The sequence below is a fragment of the Ictidomys tridecemlineatus genome, chromosome 2 (assembly GCF_052094955.1).
Source record: "Ictidomys tridecemlineatus isolate mIctTri1 chromosome 2, mIctTri1.hap1, whole genome shotgun sequence".
NCBI lineage: Eukaryota > Metazoa > Chordata > Mammalia > Rodentia > Sciuridae > Ictidomys > Ictidomys tridecemlineatus.
Window position 1 is genome coordinate 131943283 of NC_135478.1, and position 12743 is coordinate 131956025.

Below are 12743 nucleotides of genomic sequence, written 5' to 3' on the forward strand. Positions count from 1 at the left end.
TGTTGAGCATCTTCTCATATATTTATATTGTCACCTATATATCCTCTTTAGTGAAATGTCTTGTCTCTTGCCCAAATTCTACTTGTATTGTTTGCTTTTTCTCCTGTTGAGAGTTTTGAGAGTTCTTTATATTTTCTAGATACTAACCCTCCATCATATATGTGGTTTGCAAATACTTCCTCTCTATCTGCAGAGTGTCTTTCTTTCTTTCTTTCTTCTTAATACTTAATTTTATTAATTTATTTTATGTAGTACTAAGGATCGAACCCAGGGCTTCGCACATGTTAGGCAAGCGCTCAACCGCTGAGCCACAACCCCGGTCCTGTATTGTGTCTTTTCATCCTCTTTTGCAGAGAAAAATTTTTATACTTTGGTGAAGTCTAGCTTATCAGTTTTTCCTTTTATTGATTGTTTTTGGTGTCACATCTAAGACCTCTTTGCCTAGCCCTACATCATGATGACTTTCTGAGATTTTTCCCAGAAGTTTTACATTTAAGCCCATGATCTATTTTGAATTAATTTTTGTATTAAGTGAAGTTTAGGATGAGATTCACTATTAGCCTATGGCATCCAATTTTCTATCCAATTTGCTGAACAGATTCTGTACCTCTGACAACAATCAGTGTGTAGGTCTGCTCCAAGGTTCACAATTTTATAGCAATCAGATACTTTTTGAGATCTAATTCTCCTTATTTCATATTTCCACATTTGTTTTAGCTAATTCTACTTCTTTTTCCTCCCCATATAGATCAGAATATCTTATTTGTATCTACAAAAAATATCTTGCTGGGATTTTGACAAAAAATTGTATAATTCACTTCTAATAGTTATAAAGTTGTTTGAATTACCTACTTCAGGGCTCAGTATATAGTTCAGTTGCAGAGCACTTTTCTAGTGTGTGTGAGGCCGTAAGTCTGATTCCCAGTACCATAAAAAGAAAAAAATAATATTGATTACATATTGGGTACCCTGTGGTAGTTTCTGATTTCAAAGCACTGGTCCATTTATATGAATTTGGGAGAACTGACAGTTAACATACCAGTCTACAAACATGTCTCTTCATTTAGGCCTCTGATTTATTTCAAATTTCTCCACTAAATTTAGTGCTTCTCTGATCTTTTTAGTTTTTAGCATACAAATGCTATACATGTTTTGTAAGATTTATACTTAAGTGTTTCATTATTTTAAGCAGTTGTAAATGATTCTGTATTTTTAGTTTGGTATCTATACATTCATTGCTCACATTCATAATCTTGTTTTCTGAGTTTTTATTAAGAATGGGTGTTGGATTTTGTCAATTTCTGCACTGACTGATAAGATGAATTACATTTTCAAATACAAAGCCAATCTTGCAACCTTTGAATAAACCTCACTTGATCATGGTATATAATTTTTTTTACATATGCTGAATTCAATTAGTTAATATTTTGCTTAGAAGTTTTGTGGCTATGTATCTTTTGTTCTGTTTTTGTCCGATTTTGGTATCAGACAACACTACCCTCCCAGAATGAGAAAGTGTCCCTCCCCTTCCATTTCTCTAGAAGAGACTGTAGAACTGGTGTTAATTCTTCAAATGGTTGGTAGAAATCTCCAGTGAAACCATCAGAGACTGAAGACTTCTTTTATAAAAAAAAAAAAAGTTGGAAAATTAGATATTGAATTTCTTTAATAATTACAAAACATTTCCAATTATTTATTTCAGAGGATGTGCAGTAGTTTGCACATTTCAAGGAATTGGTCCGTCCTGTCTTTTGATCTACTGTTTCTGCAGTAGAGTTGCTTGTTGTATTCTTTCCTTATCCTTTTGATTCTGCAGGGTCTCTGGGCCCTTGAAGAATGCTGGGCCACTTTCTCCTGGTCCCCATGTTTCTGACGAGTAATCTGCTGTTTTAACTGCTCTCTAAGTTTGTCTTTTGCCAATTGGAGCTGCTTTAGCCATTATATCTGTTATGGTTTGGATGTAAGGTATCCCCTGAAAAAGTCCAGTGTCAATGCAAAAATGGTCAGAGGTAGAGTTATTGGATTGAGAGCTGTAATCTAACCAGTCCATCCTGGTGTGAATGACTTGGTGGTAACTGTGAGCAGGTAGAATACTGCTGGAGGAGATAGATCACTAGGAACACACCCTGAAAGGGTGCATCTTCTCTGTGTCCACCTCCTTGCTTCCTGACCTTGCTGTGAGCTGAGCAGTGTTCCTCTGCTGGACCCTTCCGCTATGATGCGCTGCCTTACCTTGGGTCCTAAGCAATGAGGTTAGTCATCTATAGAATAAGACCTCTGAAACCATGAGCCCCAAATAAACTTAACCTCCTCTAAATTGTTCTTGTCTGGTATTTTGGTCACAATGATGCAAAAGCTGTCTAAAACATTATCTTTGAAAAGTTCTTCATCCCTGCCCTTTATCCTCTCTCCAGAACTCCAGTGACACATCTCTTAGAAATCTGCTCTGGTCCCCAGAGAAGAAGGAAATAACACCTTTCTATCATTAGGCAGAGTGGAATGTCACATTCTCTACCTGGCCTCCCTGGGTGGGGGGAGATGCTCTTCTTAGAGCTGGGCCTCGTGGCAGTTCTGGCTTCCCATGTGGCCCTCAATGATATTTCCCTGGCTGGGGGAGTGACTGCCTCCCACATGATTTCTACTGACACCCAGAACCATTCAAGGTTCTTTAAGAAGTTGTTACTGCTCAGCAGAGATAAAGTTCCCTGTTCCCTGCTTGGCCAGCTCTGGGGGAAAGGTGGCCCCTACTTGGCCTTTGCTGGTGGAATAGAAGTTAGGGACACAGTTGTTTCTGTCACGTTTGGCTGGAGCTGAGCAGTACTTCTCTGAACATGCTGCCTTGTGAGGCTGCCCTTTTCCTGGTCCTCTGGCAGAGGGGAGCAGATTCTACCCTTGCTGGTGTTTCAGGTTGCCAGCTTCTTAACACTCATGGTCAGTATGGGGCTGCTCAGCTTCTTTCCATGAATCCTCTGATGGAAAAGATCTGGTTACAGGCATTCTAGATGCTTGATAGAGAAAGGGGCTGGCGATTCTCACCATCCATAGCAGGCTTTGACCTGGGTCTCTCCCACCCTCCCTTGTGCCAGATATCTGCAGGTCCAAAGTCCCATCTCCCAGTGGGGAAGGGAGAAGCTAATCCCCTGGCTGGGCCAGGTGAAGGCAGGAATCCCTCTCACAGGCATCCAGACAGGTCCCTTCTAAGCACCTGGATTCTTTCTTCTGTGGGTGCTCAGGTCCAGCAGCATAACCTCTGACCCCAAAATCTCACCTCATTAGCTTCCTTCTCCTATTTATGGGCCCCCTCAACCTGTTGTCTCCTTCTCTTTCTCTCTGACCTTGTGGCTTAATACCTTTTTATTCATTTACTTTCATGTTAGGGGACATCACATGGCTTAGAAACAGTCTGTTGAGCACAGGCCTTTGAGACACAGTGATGGGCTCAAGCACATGATTAGAGTGCCTTCCCCACCCACCTTTATTTGCAGTAATGGGGATTAACCCCTGGGCCTCCAGCATGCTAGACTATCCCTAGCCCCTTCCCCTCTTTTTAAATTTTGAGGCAGGATCTCACTAAATTGCCCATTTGGGCCTCAAACTTGCAATCCTCCTGCCTCAGCCTCACAAGTAGCTGGGATTACAGGTATATGCCACCATGTCCAGCACTCAATCAAATAATTCTTGTCATCTGCAAACTAGAGGAGATGTGGAATTTCTCCCAGCTCTTCAACCCTCTTCTGGTGGAGCAGGTCAAGCTGCCCATATGGCTGGGCCTTCAAGAGACAGGATATATCATACTACTGCATAAAAAAACAAACTTTGGTCAGGGACAAGAATTTGGGTTTTGGGTTTTCTTATTAGACACATCAGCACAGGAAGGGCAGTGAGTGGGGTATGGGCTAAGGCACTATGTAGAGGTAGACGCCTCATCATCTCAGTGTTTGGCAGGTGCTCCCTGTGGCCCATGGCGACTTACCTTTACCTCCTTCTCAATATAGTCGCTCAGCAGTCTGTCTGGCTCGACGCGCTCGGGTAATGACAGCACCACAGTGTGCAGAGGGCGCCTCTCTGTCACCTTCTCATGGGCTTTCTTATCTCTACTCTTTTCACCTTTTAGGAATACTCGTTTAAATGGCGACACAATTCCAGGCTGCAGGCAGAAATGGCAATGATTGGAGTTCATTATTCACAAATGCTTTGTGTTGTACCTGTGGCTAACAAACAGAAGTAGCCAAAACCATTACCACTATCCCCATGCAAACAGGGGTTGATGATGGCCAGGCTAGTGAGAAAGGACAAAGAATACACAGCCTGAGGGATTGGGCTCTGTGGCCAACTCACAGGCCCAGGTGGGCCAAGAAGCCACATGGGCTGCGTGGAAGGCTCTGTTCACTACAATACACAGAAGGCGAGTAACCTTGGCTGTTGGGAAGAAGAGACAGAGGGAAGAGTTTCCCCAGAAGACAAAACATACATGGCTCCAACTCCTCCAAACTCTGCTGAGCAACTTCATGTTAGAGAACTCTGTGTAGGCAAGTAGGAAGAATGGCCAGGTGTGAGCAACAAGGAACCATCTCAGCAGCCAAGGTGGAGCAGTCTACAGAAGTTCATTTCTTTCATGGTGCTGGGACTGAACCCAGGAGCACTCTACCACCGAATTACATGTCCAGCTCTTTTTTTTTCCCAGATAGGATCTCAGTAAGTTGCTAAGGGTCTCACTAAATTGCTGAGACTGGCCTTGAACTTGTGATCCTCCTATCTCAGTTTCCCAAGTTGCCAGGATTATAGGCATGCACAACCACACCCAGCTGAAGCTCATTTTTTAATGCAGCATGTGCTGCTTCTGCAATCCCTTCCCTCTGGCAGGGCCTCCAGGCTTCAGGGGCAGACAACTAGACACCTGATCATTCTAGTTGGTCCCTCACTAAGCAACCTCACACCCTTTTAGGCACCTCATGAAAGTTCTGAAAAATAATCCTATAATCAAAGTGAACTGAGAGAGAGAGTGAAAGAGGATGAAAGCAAACCTAGCCTAAGAAACGCCAGGATAGGGCCTGGCACCTCCTGATCATTGACACCATGAGGAAGCAATCCCAAGTTCTGCTAAGAGATGGCGCTGCAGTCCCTGAACATAAACCCAGAGAAAATAAGACACTGAGTGCTACCTCAGCAGCAAAATGTCACAAATGCAGGCACAGACACCAAGTGACCTTTGCAAGAGACAATGACATCACTGCCTTTTTCTCAGTGATCTGACAGACATCTTATCGAGGAGATTCAGCTGCTTCTACAGCTCGCCTACCCAGATGGGGTGACAGTGCTCAGACAGCAGCTGGGTCCACACAGCAGGCCCAACTTAGACCTTCTCTTATTCCCCAATACAGTAACAAACAAAATATATGAGTTATCAGATACTTTAAAAGCTTTCACTTCTCTCCCCTGCAATATGGGAAATCCAGCCACACACAAAACCCAACACAGAGTGGTGTCACAGAACCTGTGGTCCCAGAGAGCACCTTGTCAACTACCAATTTCATAGACAATCACAGCTGAGGGTAGAATTCTGTGATCACTTCCAACAAAGGCAAAATTTTATGGTCCAGCAGCTTCCTGCAGTTACCCCCATAGTCAGGCTGGGGTCAGACCCTACCTGGCATGGACCCTCCCCACCTCCTACCAACACACTCTGCTCTCTAGCATTAGGGGAAAAAAAAAAAAATCAATAAACAAGCAAAGTCCACCCATCCTCACATAATAGGCCCAAAAATCTTCCCTGATTCTGCTGCCTTCTGACAGTGGAGACAGCTTTTCCTGTCCCTCACCTTTACTGCTGACCCTTCAAATCCATGGCCTTTTGATGTTGGGTTTTATTACATTCATTGAAACAGAAATCAGAAATCCTGTTCAACAAAAATAAAACAATGGGGGCTGGGGTTGTGGCTCAGTGGTAGAGTGCTTGCCTGGCATGCTTGAGGCACTGAGTTCGATCTTTAGCACCACATAAATGTAAAATAAAGATATTGGCTTGGGTTGTCGCTCAGAGGTAGAGTGCTTGTGTGAGACACTGGGTTTGATTCTCAGCACCACATAAAAATAAAGGTACTGTGTCCACCTACAACTAAAAAATAATCATTAAGAAAATAAAGATATTGTGTCCACTTAAGACTAAAAAATAAATATTTAAAAATAAATAAATAAATAAAACGATGGGAGAAGAGTTGGCGCTGGAGCTGTCCACTCACTCTGCTATCATGCCTATCCTCACCCCACCCCAAGGTTTCCTACATCTCAAGGACCCTTTGCTACCAGTAGATAGACAAGTTCCTCAGGCTGGAGGCTTGACCTCCACTCTGGCATGATGGTCTTGACTGCATAGTTTCCTAAGCAAACTGATTATCTGAACTCTCACCATCTCTAAAACGAGTTTATGATCCTCAGTCTGTGAGCAGACTATGAAATAATTTACAAAATCCGCTGAGCACACATCTGATACACTGTGAACAAGCAAAATATATGTCAAGTTATGACTGTTTTTACTCTTGACAATATATTATAAATTCATCTCACAGGTACAGTGGTACACACCTATCCCAGAGATTTGGGAGGCTAAGGCAGAAGGATCACAAGTTTGAGGCCAGCCTAAGCAACTCAGTGAAGCCCTATCTCAAAATTAAAAAATTAAAAGGGCTGGTATGTAGCTTGGTGAAAAAGCATCACTGTATTCAATGCCCAGTACCATTCAAATATATACCTTCATGAATACATAAATTCATCTCTTTTTCAACATCTATCATTATAAAAATAGTGCCAAAGCCTCAGACTGTCTTCTACACCTCATGACCAGACTAGAAAATAAAACTGGGCCTGGCACCCACCTGAGTGCTTTATCCACTCTCCCCATGGGACAAGACTCTGATGCAGGTTCAGAGCCCTCTGATCCACTAAAATACTTCCTCTGGTGTCAGCTTCCTCTCCACTCAGCATCTGCCTCTTTGACCTGGAATAGTCAATTGTTGACCTTGACACCCTTTCTTGACCAGTAACTCCCCCAGAGGTAGCCCCTTAAAATTTCTTGCTGGCACTGGGGAGAAGGTAGAGTAAGATAACTGAAGGTTCCCAGCGCCGAGACCAGTGGCACATGCCTGTAATCCCAGAGACTTACTGAGGCAAGAGGATTGTAACTTTGAAACCAGCCCTAGCAACTCAGGGAAGCCCTAAGCAACTTAGTGAGACCCTGTCTCAAAATTTATTTATTTATTTTTAATTAAAAGGGTTCAGAATATAGCTCAGTGGTAAAACACCCCTGGATTCAATTCCTAGTACCAGAAAAAGAAAGAAGGTCCCCACAGCAGGTAACAGCTGGGGCTGGATGATGTGTGTACAGAGCTCTATTTTCTATGCTCTGTACTGTTTTCACCTTTGAAATATTTATATTTGAAAAGGATGAATATGAATTCCTGCCTCTCACTGTTTATACGTAAACTGGAACAAGATATAAAAGCATATAAAGTTAAAAGAACCAATATCCTTAGAAGACAACCCTCTCTAAGACAAATAACAGAACAGATGGAAAAGGGTTCTGGAAAAGCTGGCAGGATGCTAGTTCTGAGCTGCCACATTCACACTCTACGACAGCTGCCCCTGGGGTACCTTTCAGGCTTTTCTCTTCAGACTCTTCACAAGCTTGTACTTTGAGCCTCAGGAGGAGTTTTGATAAGTGGTGGATGGGAGCAGGTGGCATTTGGACCAGGCAGTCTCAATGTGGGGTTCTCAAGGGAGAAGGGTGATTTGTCAAATCAGATTTTTACTGAGGGTAAACTGTAAGCTGAATATGACCCCCCACATTTGGTGATGTAATTTTAGCAATGCAAAAATCATGTTTCATCAGCCCCACCAAAAACAACTGTGATTTCCTCACTACTGACACCATCCTCGGTGACCAGATGGCACATGAATTACTCTTCACATGTGTTACACTTAACCACTAGTTTCTCCTTCTAGTTCTTATGATGTACATAGCCTAGCCCTGAGGTTTACGGATATACAAAGGCATGTGGCCCATAAACCTGTGTCTCTATAGAGTTCATGGTCTCACACTGGCCAGTGGAAAATAGGTATTCCTAAGACATTTCCTCCTGTGACCCCACAGAATTCCCTCCTCTTAGTAGCTTACCATGGCTGAGCACTGGCTCCAGCAGGCAAGCAGATCAGCTTGGTGGGCCTGTCCTCCAGAAGCTGCCTGCTATCAAACTCACTACTAATCCACACATGGGAACAAGAGGAACCCATTCTAAGATCAAGACTTGCTAAGATAGCCCTCTAACCAAGAAGCCCTCACCACACCTTACAGGTTCTCAAACCACGGGCAACTTATACTGTTATCATAAAAGTAATATACAGTTCATAAAATTAGAATCTACATAAAGAATTAATCTACACTAGGAAGGACCCCAGGGCCCGGTCCTGCAGTCCCAACACTAAAGAAAGACCCTCTGCAATTAGGAAGTGATACAACCATTGGGAGCATCTTTCAGAACCCCTGCAGGACAAGAAAACCATGTACAACCCCTGTAGATACCCTCTATGGATACCCCCATGAATGACTTACTGCCCAGGGGTCTGTTCTTCCCTAGTTGAGCCCAGCTCTGTCACCACTGCCCCTGGCACTTTCATCTCTGCCCCAGAGCCTACATAGGACTGGAGAACAATAAATGCTGGTGGTGACCCTTCATTTATACCAGGCTAGGCAACCAGGGAGGCACCACAGATGGAAGAGGGATAGTTCCTACCCTCAAGGGTATCACAGTTAGGCAGGAGAAATATTACCAAAACAGAGTAACAGAATTTAAATCCATGACAAAAATAGCCAGTAAATGCTGAAGACACACAGCAGGCCCCCAATATGTGCCATAATGCTAAACCACCCTGTTTTTGTGTTTTACTGGATAGATGAGTCTTCCTAGATTGTGGACTGTTGAAACTATTTAGTAATGAAACACACCAAGCACATCTGCCACAACTTTACTGTCTTTAGCACAGAATGAAGGGTAGCTGCTGCTCTGGTGGAAGAGAATTAGCACTTTTGCATTGGCCCAGTTCTCTCTCAGCCATGGGGAACCGGCAAGAGGAACAAGAAGCACTGTAAGGGAGTACTCTGCTATTTCAGCAACAAACAGAACAAGACGGCATCTCAGATTTTTTAACTAAAGCTGCTTTTGAACATGAAAATTGTGGTTAAAAATTAAACTGATAAATAATTTAGAATATTCTAATGTACAGAATCAAGATTCCAATAACCTATCATGGGTTCCCCCCCCCTTTTTTTTTTTTTTTTTGGTACAGGGGATTGAACCAGGGGCATTTTACCAGTGAGCCACATCCCCCAGGCCTTTTTTAATTTTGTATTTTGAGACAGGGACAGGGCCCTGCTAAGTTGCTAAAGGCCTCGCTAAATTCTGAGGCTGGCCTCAAACTTTCAATCTTCCTTCCTCAGCCTCCAAAGTCACTGGGATTACATTCACCTTCTCACTGAAATGTTCTACAGATCCAAAGTTTTAAAAGTCTAGCAACCATCAATCTTCATTCAACAAATGTTTTATTGAGTGTACATGTTCATCACCACCAAAATGATCTATCATCTTTGACCTCAAGAAATCAAAAGACCCAACTGCCCCCCAGAAGAGCAGGGGGTTGAGTGAGTGTCTCTTCCATGAGTGGAGTCCTAACACAGGATGACACTATTGGCCTAAGTCTTTTCTGAAGAAACAGAGGCTACAGGGTTGAAAGGGCCGCCAGAGCCCAAGGTACAGAACAGGGAGGAGTGAACCTAGCTCTGAGTTTCTGTGCAGCATCGTATAGACATCCATGTGGAATATACACTACCTCAGATAACTGTGGAACTTTCTAGACTCACTCTGAAAAGGCCCCAGATCCTTGCAATATTGTACTATTTGCCATGTTAAACTTAAAACAGCTCTTAAAGTTGGAAATCTTGGAGCTGGGGAATACTCTACTACTCAGTGGTAGAGTATTTTCCTGGTAAGTGCAAGACCCTGTTTTTGATCCCCAGCAACACACACAAAGTTGGAAACCCAAAGTATATTTCTTAGTTTAAATGTTCTACAGATTCCAAACTAGGGCTGGGGTTGTGGCTCGGCCTTAGAGCGCTCGCCTAGCACATGCGAGGCCCTGGGTTCTATCCTCAGCACCACATAAAAATAAATAAGTAAAATTTTAAAAAAATAATAAAAATAAAAACCAAAACTAAAACTCCCTCTGGCCTGTATAGAACATTACATAATGAACATGCTCTCTCATGACGCCCAGGATTGGATTCTGAGCAAGGCCGGCCTGTGTCCACTACGGGTCTTGAGTTTCATCAAGTAGGAAGATCAATCTAATGGTCCACTTGGGTGAACAGATTCTGAAGGACTGAGGTTATCACACAATTTCTCAGATATTAACTTCTAAATCAGAGCATCTGTTTATTCATGTACAATAAAAAATATATCCTGTAAAAGAACCAGCAAAAACCAGGTGTGATGTCACACACATCAGTAATCTCAGTGACTCCACAGGCTGAGGCAAGAAAATTACAAGTTCTGGGCTAGCCTCAGCAACTTAGCAAGACACTAAGCAACTCAGCAAGACCCTGACTCAAAATAAAAAATAAAGGGGGCTGGAGATATGGCTCAGTCGTAGAGCACCCCTGGGTTCAATCCCCTGTACTGATCAATTAATGAATGAACGAAAGAATTAGCATACCTAGACTTATGGGACAGTGGCCTCTGCTCTGGGAACAAAGTAAACAGTACAGCCATACATGCTACCTGCATCCCCAGTACAAAACGTAAGCTCAGCAAGTAATTCTGGGAAAAGTGCTAACAAATATAAGAAGGAAGAAAGTAAGAAAACCAAGATGCATGGGGTACCTCATACATTTTCACATGTGTATCTGATTTAATCCTCACAATAAACTATAAGGTAGGTCTTACCTTGCTAATAAAACAAGACTGACTCTGAACAAAGACACTTATTATTAAAATAAAAGACCTAGCATCTGCTAGAGTCCAACCTTAAGCAGAGTCTCACGATGGTTTGCCACACACCAGACACTGCTATTAACAGTGAAGGAGCCATCATTCCTTTCCCCAGAATGCCCCCAGTCTAAGAGGCAGACAAACTCCAACTACCCAGTAATGACCAGGCCTGGCAAGGATGAGGGAGAGTGACTAGAAGAGGCACCAACCTCAGTGTGTAGGGTCAGAAAACTGCTCAGGGTACCCCTGCTTCAACAGAAACCAGAAGCACAATTATGTCCAGCTGAACAATGAGAGGCTATGTCCCTATACATCCAAGCCTGCACTTCTCATATATCATACACTGCCCTAGGTCTATGTGTATTGGAGGCTATGACAAATTTTCTTTTGCAAACTCTGTAACAGAGAGCTCCCTCTGCCAATCCTGCCCTGCAAAACTGCCTATCTAAGCTGGAAACAACTCCCAGCACTCACTGTAGTGCCCCTAGATAGGTTCAATTTCTTTTAAGAAAATTTGAGTAGTCCGATGCCTGATGGAAAAAGGACCTTTCCCTGGTACTACACATGTCTAATAATGAGCACAACATTGCCTGTATGTGTCCCCATCTCAGGATTTGGCCAAGTTTAGAGAATCAGATCTCTGCCCACTGCTGCCAGTTTGCTCTGGTGGCAAATGCATACGCACCTTAATGCCCATAGACTGCCATAGCCAATGGACTGAAATCCACACTATGGTCCCACTATGGGCCTATGGACAAAATTCCAGGCACGAGTCTCTCCAGGTTTGGATGCTATCAATTTCTTGACCTTTTTCCTTTACCATTGTTCAACTCAGATCTTGGGACTCAACTGACTACAAATCCACAGGAAAATTACTTTTCCCTCAAAGACAGAAAAACCATGGCCTCATTCCTAAGTAAAAATGAATGAGTGTAACAACCTCTACTCTCCAGTTGGATGGGATGGCTCCTCATTTCCAGGCACACACACTGTTGACTGCCCTCCAGACAAAGAAGCTGATAAATGAACCCTCCACCCCAATGTCCCAGAGTAGAGGTCAGAGGACAGGACATCCTGAACAAGCCTTGAGAAATGGCATAAATGCCACCCAAAAGGGCCTCACACAATTGTTCTAGGCGGCTCCTTCCACACTGGATTTGAACCTACCTCATTCTCCACAGAATACCCCGTTGGAGACTCAGTTTGAGGAGCAATTTCTTTGGAGGAATTCTGGTTCCTCACCTTCTGGTGCATTCTCTACTCTCTCTTGAACTTGTAGAAAAATATGGTCAGATGTTAGCCCTCCCTCTGAAAAAAAACATGAGCAAGCAGGAAGACCAGAAACCACAGCTTCCTTCTGCAAAGCCCACTGCACTTGTTTACAGTTTTTAAAAAGCGGGCAGCATCCAGAATGTTGATAAAATTCAAGAGGGCTACATGAACAAAAAGACACAAAATGAACAAATAAATATTTTCCCACTACTCACAGCACGCAAATCCCACAAGCAGCACCCCCTGCATTTCTGTAGGATCCCATGCAGTCAACTAAGGGATGCTATTTTGGACGTCTGACCTTTCAGAAGTTCTGATGCTAAAGTTAAAAATCAGAGAGAAAACACTGCTAGGCTTGTATGCTGTTGGTGAAAACCCAGGGCCCTAAACTCATGGAAGGGTAGAGACATGGACAAGGCTGTCTCAGACATGCTT

At 43.2% G+C, this 12743-nt stretch overlaps 1 protein-coding gene across 17 annotated transcripts in view; it reads right to left on the bottom strand.

Annotated features, from left to right (window-relative positions):
* The window catches only part of Ccm2 (CCM2 scaffold protein), a 73567-nt gene that overhangs the window by 30493 nt on the left and 30331 nt on the right, over nucleotides 1–12743 (bottom strand). For 10 of the 17 annotated variants that reach the window (XM_040291906.2, XM_078039782.1, XM_078039784.1 and 7 more), the window contains one exon: nucleotides 3974–4147. The exons of 6 other annotated variants lie outside the window; for them this stretch is intronic. In XM_040291906.2, the coding sequence (XP_040147840.1) occupies nucleotides 3974–4147 (174 nt within the window). Of the gene's footprint in view, nucleotides 1–3973; nucleotides 4148–12203; nucleotides 12335–12743 lie in introns of those variants that run through there. One more of the 17 variants, XM_013355985.4, reaches the window with a different exon arrangement.